Source organism: Crocodylus porosus, unplaced genomic scaffold (assembly GCF_001723895.1).
Source record: "Crocodylus porosus isolate Cpor-Errol unplaced genomic scaffold, CroPor_comp1, whole genome shotgun sequence".
In the NCBI taxonomy this organism is placed as follows: domain Eukaryota; kingdom Metazoa; phylum Chordata; order Crocodylia; family Crocodylidae; genus Crocodylus; species Crocodylus porosus.
Genome location: NW_017728911.1, coordinates 3,401,165 through 3,413,225, shown reverse-complemented (window position 1 = coordinate 3,413,225; position 12,061 = coordinate 3,401,165). Strand labels below are relative to the sequence as shown.

Sequence of the window (12,061 nt, the reverse complement as noted above, 5' to 3'; positions counted from 1 at the left end):
CCGATCTGCAGTGGCGGGGGGGGACCATCCCCCTGCCCCCGTCATTTATGATAGGCATTTTGCTAGCATTACACAGAACCAGCTATATGAGCCTTGCATTACGTAAGTATCTGCCAAACAACAATTCAAAACTCCTTTGCTTTTTCCAAATCCCAGAGGAAAAAAAGGGGGATTGCAGTGTTTCCAGAAGATTAGCCAATGCTAATGGTAAGGGTCTGATGACCAAAGGCAGTACATGACCTATTTTGTGGGATAATTCCAGAGAACGCTGTCAGAGGATCATAGAGAAACAGCGCCGGGCAGGATCTCCACAGGTCAGCTAGTCCGACCCAGTGCTGAAGGCAGGATCATCTCTACCCAAACCGTCCCATGCAAATCCATAATCTGACCTTTTGGTAAAAAACTGTCAACCCTGACACGACACAAGACATAAAACCCTAACCTGCCACAGGTAAAGCAGAGGAACCAGCCATGGCAGCCAATGTTCTGCTTCTGTAAAGCCTGTCAATATACACTCAAGACATCCCAAACAGAAGGCTACACCCCCACTACAGAGGAAGGCAAAACCTTCCACAAAACGCCCACAGTCCATACCAATTGGACTACAGGGTAAAATTCCTTCCTGACCCCAAATATGGCAATTAGTCTGACCCTGAGCGGAGGGGCTTGCCCTCTAGCCAGGGACCTCCAGCATTAAGTCCCAGCAGACCCCAGTCAAAATCCCCAGCTTTGGGATTAGGATGTCACAAGCCATTGCCTGTTTATGCTAAACTCGGTCTACTTCGAGTATCAATTTATCAGGTTTCCTGACTTAAACAGCCTACAGCTTTATGGGTTAAAAAGCAACAGCTTAAGTGAACATGCAGTATAAGAAAAACTTTGGGCAGAAACCAGTGTCAAGAACCGTAAATGACTACATGAAAAAACGGATAAACAGTTCTCAAAGTGCTGAAAAAGGGATGTGACCCAGTAAAAATGGCTCTGTGCTTCCTGATAGTCTTTTTAAAATGTCTCTTCTCAGATGTCAAAGCAAAGGAGCCTAAAAGAATGGCTGCTATACAACATTTCTGTAATATGAGTTTCGTGGAACCAGACTCTTCCCACAAATTATTCCCAAATTGAATAGTATCCTATAGTTGCCCTAACAGATTATTTATAGAGATTACTAACTACATTCAAAAGATAAAGAAGAGGAGCTCTGATGACACAGATGTCTAGACTCCCTAATGGGACCCTGTATATCACAGGTGTCAAACATATGGCCTGAGGACTGACTACAGCCTCCACAGCCAGGTCACCCAGCTCACGGGCTTGATAGGGGGGACTTTGCTGTGGCTGTAGCCAAGTACCTGGGAAAAAGTTGGGGTGCTAGAGCCTCAGCAAAACTACAGGAAGGTGCCCAGCACTGTAGCCTATTCCCATGGCAGCAGCCATGTGTCCAGGATGTCAGGCCTCTTCCCTTTGGGTCCTGGACTGGAAGTGCAGGGGAGGTCTGTAGACCCAATCCGGTCCATAGAGCTGGCCCTGTACCATTCTTCTGGCCCAGGGGGCCAGCTGAGTTTGATACCTCTGCCATATATCATCTCTATGATACTTAAGGAGGAACAGTGGCAGTTAAGGTTGTTCTCTTTCATGATCCGCAGCAGCAAAAGTTTGATGTAACAAGGAGGTGATTTCAAAAGGAGGAGGAGGGTAAGGTACTAGTGATACCAACTCAGGGATGGAATACAAAATAGTCCTCTTTGGGCTTTGCAATGCTTTCCTGAAAAGAAGCTGCCTGCAACGTGAAGATATCCTCAAGGATAGATATGTTTGCCTCTTGTCACAGAATACAAACACCCGTTCTTGTGGTAAATTCCAAACGTAAAGGTTCTCCTATACAACGTAGGAGAAACTTGAATTGCAGACTCAGAGCGGTCTCTGAAGCATTATTGCTACCACACCTGATGTAAAATGTTTAAAAGAAAAAAAAAAGTTAAGTCTTAGCCTACTGGAATATTTCACTGACTATAAGAATAGGATCCTAACAGGTGGAAGCGCTCATAAATAGAATAGAAGTCTAAGTAAAACGCAAAGTCATTGTAACAATCTGAAAGATGCCCTTGAAGCGCAGGAAGATATTTGCATATCTCCTTGACATTCAGTACACTGCGTTACCCTGACACAGAGACAGCTGTATCTATGGCAGGTAAGAACTCAACCACAGACAAATGCAGTTAAACTTTCTGGGCCAGCATGCCTCTGAAGTGGAATAAAAAACCCCATAATCTGTTCAAGTGAACAGCATGTCCAATCTCAGAAAAGGACGTATCAGTGCCAGATTCAATGTTACTTGCCAAGATCATGTCCATGCCCATTTATTTCTGCCAACATTGTCATGTTGACCTGGCAACTATCTACACGGAGCATTGGACTCTGCAACCTCCCTGGAATAATTACTGCATCTATACCCATCAGTGTCAGACCCTAGTCATTCAATCACCTGCGCTATGCTATAAGCTTGATCATTTAAGATGCTGAGCATCCTCTGTGCCCCTGTGAATTAAACGAGAGTGGAGGGCACTCTGTTGAGTACTTGCTGTCTGGTGCTCTGCACGTTTCAGAATTTGGCCTTTTCTGTCTTTATTTGTAGATGCTCTTGCTCCATGCTGAAGGCCTTGACTTCTTTGGAAAAAAAAATCCATTCTCAATATCAAGAAAGAGCAAGGGAACAAAACTACCGGGGTCTGAATTTCAGGGGTAATGCAAGTCTGAAGCCTTTCAATGCTTCTTATAAAACATGGCATAGGGCAGAAGAGGGAAGTTTTCAGGTACAAGACTCAAGAAGCTCTTCATTAAGCATATACATTTAATAGCTCGCACAATTTTATTGATATCTATGCTAATCAAACCCTGCCCTAGCATCTCTTCCACACTTTCCCCAATAGAGGTAAAGCACTATTTGGAGTTTTTGTTCTGTTTTTACGCTAATTGGCCACCCTTAGAATTGGTAAATTGGTAATAATGGAACATAAACAAACAGGAGGCTAAAACATTCAGAAACTAAACTTTTCCTGTCATCTCGCTATCTAGAAAAGCAAAGAGGGGCCAGAAAACCAAACATGGGAGAGCTCATAGTTATCTATTTTCAGGCAAATAAAAAAGCAATAAAATGCTGGACTGTAGAAAAAAAGAACCAGTCTCTAAAACATTTCTCAAAACATCTGAGCATTTGCTTATGGGATTAATTATCTGGATGTAGAGAGATATGTAAATGTAATGTCTAAGCTCTGATTAGGCAGGTGCTGTGAAATTTAACCTCCCAGTTCTGTCAATACACATGCATGCACCTTCAGCCTTCCCATTTTATGCCTAACCTTGCTCTGCCCTTGATCAGACACTGCTTGGGCTGCTGAGGGGGTGACAAAAGCAGCAGCCCTGGGCACTCCCTGTGGTGGGGAAGGGAAGGGGAGGCATGAAAACAGCAACTGCCATCAGTACTACATCAGCTGGCATTGCCATGAGCCGCGGCTGTCCAGGGTGCAAAGCTGCCCTGCTATGCCTCTGAGTTGTGCTTGACAAAAGCACATGGTAGCTTTTGTGAAAAAGAAAAATATCTAGGAAGACCAACAAAACCCGCTATTTATTTTTACTCAAAACTAAGACAATGGCTCAGGTCAACGTCCTTAAGGACAGAAGTCAAATACTGTGTCCATTTTCCCTTTCCTCTCAACGAGGCTTTTTTGAACTGCAAGCATTGTTTGATAAAAGAATTGATCCTTAAAATATTCCAGAACGAAAGGAAAAGAATACAATGCTCCTTCTCTGGCAATACCTCCAATAAGTAACTGTTCTTTCCAAAATATCTAGTTACATTTTCTGAGCTACTTCTTTCAAAAAGTAGGTAAAGCTTACTTGCAAAAGATCACCCAGATCTTCCTGTCAATGAAATGAAGGGTCAGCATTCACGTATAACAAGGGCTCATTGCTCTCTTTTCAAGATGTTCTCATTACAGTCTAAAACAGCATTATCTGGGGGACATGCATGTGTTCTAGGAAAAAACTAAACTTATCATCCCTCATTTTGTTGTTTCCAGTTACAAACACATGCCATTCTTCCTGCCTGAGGTAGCTGGTAAGTAAAGCTGTTGACTTACGCTGAGGCGGCTGAGAATCAAATGGCATCATCATTTTTGGCCTCATCCCCCTTCTTCCTGCCAGTGTGGACATGCTGTCCTCCGACTCATGTCCTAAAGGAAGAAAACTGAAGATTACTTACTAAAGAACCAAGTCCTTTTAAAGTTGCTCACAACTGGATGATTTCACTGCTGATAAATATCTATATTTAATTCAGGATGCAAGAACAGGACTCTGCTCTTTGGGAACAGCTCTGCAAGTCATGACTAACAAGCAACTCAGGTTAACAGGCTAAGTAGTATCCTTCCACTGCTCTCTACTGAAAAGCCAGGAGATGGGCAGTGTACAAACACTCTGTTGTATTGGAACCAGGGTCTACACTTCCACAAGCTCAAGCTACAGAAATGCAGTAGTATGACCATTTCAGTCCTGTAAAGATGACTCTAAACAACCATTTTTTTGAACAAGGTCCTAATGAGATGTTTGTTATCAAATTCTGGGATTACTAACTTGTTATATTTTATTTATTTACTAGATGTGTATAGCACCTTTCCTAGGAAAGGCTCAGGGTAACTTACACTAAAGAGAATAAAATAGCTTATAAAAAAAGAGAACACAAAAGAGAACAAAATAACTTATAAAAGCAGACAGATCGAGTGTTAAAATAGAACAGAAAACCATTCTCCTTCCTTCCCCCTTCCCCAGTATGAAACAGTATCTCCGCTTAATCCTGCTTGCTAAAAGCCTGCACAAACAGGAAGGTCTTAGAGTGCTTTTGGAAGATGCCCAGACTTGGGGTCTGGCAGGCCTCAAGGACAAGGTTACTCCAGAGGGAAGGAGTAATTGCTGAGAATGATCTTCTATGCATTTTCGCCAGGAAAGGTTGGTGCATTGACAGTACTTGTAGGAGGCTGCTCTTAGGGATTACAATGGGGGAATAAGGGAGAAAGTGGTCTCTGAAGTACATATCAATATTGCAAATTAAAAACCAAAAAATCAACTCTTGTATTCTGATACATATATGAATCACTGAGGTATTTCCCCTACACACTAATGGATCAAGAGAACCATGAAAAACTAGCACTGAACTCAACCTGCTTATTAGGAAAATTAGAAAGGAATGCCTATTTTTAATAAAAAGCTTTACTATACTCTAAAAACAAATTTTTTTTTAGCTAAGTTAAAGAATTTTCTTTTTTTTTTTTGCCAAATACAGCAGTGATACATAGCACCTAATTTTACACAGTTAAAATCCAGATGCCAGGTCACTCACTCACCCCGGTAAGAGTTCCGCCTTTGATGGATATTGCTATCCATGGAATTGTCAACTGGTGTGATGTCTTGAGAGTTACGAGGAATTGGGGTGTCTGTCATGATCGGGTTGGGGTCTGGAGATTTATCAATAGGTTTTAGCTCCAGTCTCTCATGATGGATCCAGAGGTCTGGGGGTTTGACATCCTTGGAGTTTCCTTTGTATTTATGAGACCCATTCACTGATTTGCAGGCAGCTCGTTTCCTTGCAAAAAGAAAATAAATTAAACATTCTTAACCATATTATTATTATTGTTATTTTTACCTGTATATGAAAATTAATTTCTTTTTTGATCATTTTCAGATGTACTATCCAGCTGTCTGACAGCTATTGACTGGGCCAGACATGTGAATTCCACACTGCAAGGAATGGTACCATTGACTCTGTATGGATTTTTGTCTTAAAATCTTCTACAGGCTGCCAAAACAAAGCTTCCATTAACAAAATAGTAAGTGTCCAACCCTTATAGCTGTGAAGACACTTGTCTAAATGTGAAGCATATGCAAACCATGCTGTGTTGTAGTTTGGAGCCTGCAAAAACAGCTTCAAATAATAGCTGCAAGAGGGCATGAAAATATCCAATTACCTCCACAGCACGCTGACTCTAAAGCCTAACAACGAGAATGTTAATTTTACTGAGGTCAGCAAGCTCATCCAGCTCATGTGCCTACAAAACACTGTTGATTAAACAGAGACAGTGAAAGTGGTGGACTGATGTCAAGGATTTTTAGAAACGGAAGACAAGGAGATCAAAACACTGCCTCCATCCTGGAACTGGACAGAAAAGGAGGAAGGGTGTCTCTTCTGAATGCCTGCCAAATTTGCAAGAAAAGGTCCAATCTACATGTTATATTTATTGGATGATTAATCTTGTTAACTGTGCGATACAGAGTGGCTACAAGTGCAAATTAACTTTCCTGCCTTAAAAAGAATTGCTTGAAAATGCCTAATAACTTTATAGCTGGCTGCTATCCGGCTTTAATTTGCATGTGTAGGCAGTCTATGGGGAGACTGCAGCTGCTGTGATCTCCCAGGTGCCGCAGAGCACAGCGCATCCCAGGGTTGGGAGATCACAGTCAATGTGGTCTCTCAATTGCAGGGATGGGGGCACTCCACATACTCTGCACCTGGGGGACCACAACAGTACCCAATGGCTAAAGGGCCCGAGAGCCCCAGTCCTGACAGAGCTCTTGGTCCTGGCTGCCCATAGGGTGCAGCTGGGACTGAAAATCTCTGCTCCTGACAGAGTTCTTGGTCCTGGTTGCATCACACATGCAAAGGGGGCTCCCAGCCATGACAGCCTGCTTCTTGCTCACGCAACAGGTATCCAGGATTAGGGTACCCCTACACTGGCAATAAGGCACAACTGGATCTATGTGTGATTTTATAGATCACATAAAATCTTATCGCACCTTTACCTGCACTTGTAGAGGGGGCCAAAGATGAAGCTGTGCCTACGATAATTATACAAAGAAATTAGCAAACAGAGCCACACCAAGCAGTACATGAGTTGATGGAGAAGTTCCTCTTTCTATGGCCAAGGTACCCATAGGCAAATCTAGAATTTTGAAAAGGGGGGGTGCAGATGGTGAGGTACACTGTCACATATAAAAGAAAATACTATTTTCTGGTTAAAAATAGACTAGAAGCTTTACTAATACGGTAGGGGCCATGGGCTGCATTATTCAGTTTAAGATAGAAGCAAAACCAAATACAACTTCAATGGAATAAGTTAAAAACAATCTTCAAGGTTGCAAAATAGGAGCTTCATTACCAGGAACAGCTAGCAGACGGCACAACTGCAGAACAAAGGATAGCTCCATTGGTGGAACATTAAAAAGAGAGGGTCGTTAATACCTCTGAAATGAAGAGTTTAGAAAGAATCAGGTAGATTATAATGAGCCAAGAAGTCAATTGAATTCTTCTTCAGTGCCTGACTAGAAATGCTGCTCCCACGGCCAGGCAATCAGTTTTAAACTTTGGGTTGGCCAGGAATCAGGTGCACCAGTGCACCCTCTTAACCTGCCCCTGAAGGGAACCTGAAAAGTCAGAAGAAACTTCTCCGTGGGAAATGGAGCCAAATATAAAGGTTGTAGGACCTCATCTCAGTGCCACACAGGGCTTCAGAATCACTGAAGTTGTTGTTGCTCTCAAGTTCTCCTTCTTTCCTGTGAAGAAAACCCTTGTAAAAATCAGCTGGAATTTGGAAAACCCTTTTTTAATTCAGAATGCAGAATTACGCAGTGAGCCATTTCATAAACCTGCTTTATCTTAGCTGGTGCAGATTCAAATTTCATCTACTGTGGAGTTTTCTGAGTTGTTTACTGTTTAATCATGGTATGAGCACACTGGCTTAGAACTGTATATGATCCGTACTTTCTGTTTTCAAAAGTAATCTTCTATTGGTGAAGACAAAGAAATAGTCACTCTAAATCAGTCGGTATCGAAGTGTGGAACCCCGACAGGAATGACCCGATACACTGATTCCACATGCAACAGCATTCAGTGATGCATTCATAGCTGAGAGTTGCAAACGGATTTTCTTTTCAAGATTGTCAACCAATATTTCATAAGGATGCAAGAGTTTTATATAATGCAGAACACCTTCACTTTTCTCAGGCAATCTAAATTGCTATTAGAAGATGAAAGTTGCTTGGAGCCTAGTTTGGGAAGTTTTGGGCTATGCAAGACAAACTAAAAGATATTTTTTTGAAGCACATCCCTTAAGAAAATCAGAGGCTAGAGTTCTGTGCCTACTGTCTGCTTATTTCTGTGCAGTACCTAACAATGCGAGGAAGAGAGGGAAGATATTGATATCCAGGTAGTCAAGGACACAGGAGGAGCAAACTAAAGGAGCTTTAAAAAAGCAGGCTGTCTTTGGAGGACAGGAAGTCATGTAAGGATAAGGGATATGGGTAAACTTCCCTCTGGCATCTGTAAACCAACAATGGTGGATGCCTGGGAGAGTACTGAATGGAGGACAAATCACTCTAGAGATATCTGGTTCAATATATAGCATCCACCCCTGTCACTGTTGGAAAGATGGTCACAGTGGTCTGACTCAGTATGGCACTTCATATGTGCTTAAGTTGCTGGAGTGAGAAAGCAGCCTGGATACAGCATGCTGGAAATATCAATGGTTTAGGAAAGTACAGTAAAAAATTGGCAATGGGTAAGTCAACATGATTTCAGTATGAATAAGGACCTCAAGAGACTTATAAAGAGACAGCTTTTAACAATATCTGCTCAGACACTTTATAATTTGCTGAGGTGCTCAGATACCAAAGTGACAGCTGCTTTATATGAACCCGGATAAAGAATTGAGAGAGAGCTTAGGGAGCTGGATGACTCAATATTTCTGACTTCAGACAAAAGGTTAGCATCTATACTGAGAACATCAGTTGAATCAGACACACTGAATTAAGACAATTTCTGAGATCTAAGTTTTCAAACATGACGTGTCAGGAAATTCTGCGACAGCTGGGATTCTTGTCCTAACAGAGGCAGGTCAAGGATGGATGAGTGTGGGAGAACAACAGTGTTACACATCACTTCTGTGTGGATGAGACCTAATGGTGAAGCTAGCAAAGAGACATCAGAGAAGGAAAAAAGCTCCAATCAAGCTATGAGGTAGCTCAATAATGGAAGAAAAAAGGAAAAGTCCCTGCCAAAAAAAAGTACCGACTAGATCTCTAAGCTGCTGCACTGTGCTCCTGGTCCCATGCATGCTGTGGCTGTGTGCATGCATGGGGCATTTATTGGCCACATTATCAGCCGCATCAGGCAAAAAAGGCCAATTTCCAATGCTTTCAGTTGTCCCTATATTGGTGCTGATCCGATATGGGACCGATGTATTGGTCGGTGCACCTCTAGTATCAACTTTTCTTCCTCTCTCATTTACTGAAGTGTTAAGTATTCAGTAACATAGCTAAGGGAGGCAACCAGAGCAGCAGCCCCAGGTACTGGCTTTGTTGGGGGGAGTAGTGGGGGGGGGTGCAAAAGGCTCTACTGTTGCAGTGGTGGCTGACAGCACCACTGCAATTGGCATGGCTGGAGCTGACCCTGCCCTAAGTGGGGAGCTGCGTTGCTGTGCTACTGCAAATATGAGCACATATTCATCTAGTTTAAGGTCAGTGGAGACCATCAAATCACTAAGTCTTCTTTCCTAAATATCACAGGCTGTTAAATTTTATCCAGTTACTACTGAATAGAACCTAATAACCTGGGTCTGACTAAAACATATTATGTCCAGCTGACAAAAATCACGTCTGGGCCAGTGAATTCCAAGTCCAACTCCTATGCTACTATTCTGGACTAATACAAAGACTACAGAGTAGGGCTGTACAAATTTTTGCCGGCTGTTTTGATTCAAGGCTGTTTCAACTCATTTTGAGCTCAAAACAGCGAAATCGAATCAAAACAAAGGGCTTTGAAACAGCCTCAAAACAAAATGAGGCTAGTCAAAACATTTCTAAACATTTCAAGTTTCAAAGCAGCCAGCAGCCAGGTGGTGGGAGACAGGGGAGAACCAGGGCTGCACTGCCAGCAGCTCTGCAGCCCCGCATGGCTCAGCTGGGAGCACAGCCCTGGCTCTCCCCAACTGCTGCGGCTGGGCAATGGGAAGCCGATGACAGCACAGGGGAAGCGCTGCAAATCGGGCTGGGGAAAGGAACTCAGCCCAGCTGAACCGAGTTCCCCTCCCAGAGCTAGATCAGCCTGGGGAAAAGACCTCAGCCCAGCTGGGCTGAGGTCTTTTCCCCAGGCTGACTGTAGCACTAGGGAGGGGAACTGAGTGATCGGGCTCAGTTCCCTTCCCCAGCCCCAAGCGGCAGCACCCAGCTTCCCTCCATCATCTGGCAGGCAGATTGGGGCCCACAGCCCCAGGAGGACTGGCACAGCCCCCGCAGCCCTCCTGGGATTATGGCCCCCATCTGCATGTCCGATGAGAGAGGCTGTTTCGAGCTTCCCCATTACAGTGAATGAGTGAAACTTTGAAATAGTGTCACTGTTACAATGAAGCAAAACAAACAGCTGTTTCGAATAAAAAAAAATTGAAAAGAACGCTGTTCTGTTAAAACCTCGAAATTCAAGTCGAGATGGAACAGTGCCGTTTTGCACAGCCCTACTATAGAGCAAGCAGTGGAGGGAGCTGTATGGTGAAATGGATCATCTTTCTGGTTGGATGTTCATTATCTTACACAGTCTTATGGTATATTCTCAATGACAATAGGGAACAAACCCAATATTTTAACTATTTCCATTTAGGACAGGGGTGTCCAACCTTTTTGAATGTGGGGCCAGATCATGAACTTTTTATCACCCAGTGGGCCGGTGAGCCATATTCAAAGACCTCACTCTCCCCCCACCCCAAAATGAAAGTAATGTTTGCTTTTGTTTCCCATTGCAGCACCTCAGGCCTCAGAAAACAGCTTGGAGGGCCACATGGCGGCACGCGGGCTGCATGTTGGACAAGCCTGAGCTAACTAAACACGCAGGCATGAACCTTCATCCAAAGCTCATCTGAGCCATTTCAGGAATCCCAAATTGGCCTGGGGATCTCAAGGGTACATACAGGCTTTCTGGTGAAGGTCAAGGCAGAGGTGAGGGAGGCTAGTCTCTGCATTTCTGCACCTATGTTTCAAAGCTTGACCAGAGCGGGGAAAAAAAATTACAAGCAAACATACTGAATACTAGGGGGGAAGTTAACTGGACTTTTTTTCAATCCTAAAACTTTGAGAAGTGATTTGGCAAGTCCTTATTCATGTAGGTTCAAAGGAATAATGAAAACAGCCCAGGGGCAGCTGTGTAGCAAGTATGTAATGGAAGCTAAGGCTAACAGGAACCCATGATTCAGTCCACCTCTATGATCCTGGTGAAAGACGAGACATTTTAGGCTTTGGCTTTCAGAGGTGCTAAATTCTCCAAAAGGCCCTTAGACTTCCACAGCAGTTGAGGGGGGTCAAGACTGCTTAAGTCCAGACTTATACTGAGTACCAAGAAACTGAGGCATCCAAAATCAGAGGCCATTTGTGAAAATTGGAGCCATGGGCACCTCTGCTTGAAGGCCAACAGGAGAGATTTCTGATTAATGGCAGATAAAGAACCTGCTCCTTTTCAGATACCAGCCTGCATGTGTGTCCTTTCACCTTGGGCTGATCATGGCAGGCTATTTTCATTGTAGCTACATGCTCCTTTTCCCTGCCCAGCTACATCTTTGTCACCCATGGGATTAAGTCTTCTCCACTGACTTCAGTGGAGTGATGACAGTTTACACCAGCTAAGGATCTGCCCCCTGTGCTAAATTTTGATCTTCTACCTTCTTGCCTCTGTTCCTGTGCTGTCATGTCAGAGCTTTGTTGGAATCTTCCCACAAATATCAAAGTGGAAATCAAGTTCACCTAAAGCAGGGATAGCCAAAGTGTGACCAAAGATGCAGACTGGGCCACACCCCTGGGGCTCCTGTGGTGGTCCCTATGGGCTGTACTCCACCTTTAACACAAAAACTACATAAAAGCATTGCATGCCAGGAATTGCATCCTACAAGGACTCCATACCTGCCTTCTCATCCAACATCCCCATTCAAGACAGGCCATTTTACTCAGGTGTAGCCCAGAGGCTGCTGGCAAGTTAGCA

At 43.5% G+C, this 12,061-nt stretch overlaps 1 protein-coding gene across 1 annotated transcript in view; it reads right to left on the bottom strand.

The window, feature by feature from the left end:
* NEO1 (neogenin 1) overlaps positions 1 to 12,061 on the bottom strand; it is a 256,404-nt gene that overhangs the window by 9,276 nt on the left and 235,067 nt on the right. Inside the window, exons 24-25 of the mRNA XM_019533146.1 lie at positions 5,394 to 5,632; positions 4,137 to 4,229 (exon numbers count right to left, since the gene is read on the bottom strand). Of these exons, the coding sequence (XP_019388691.1) occupies positions 4,137 to 4,229; positions 5,394 to 5,632 (332 nt within the window). The remainder of the gene's footprint in view (positions 1 to 4,136; positions 4,230 to 5,393; positions 5,633 to 12,061) is intronic.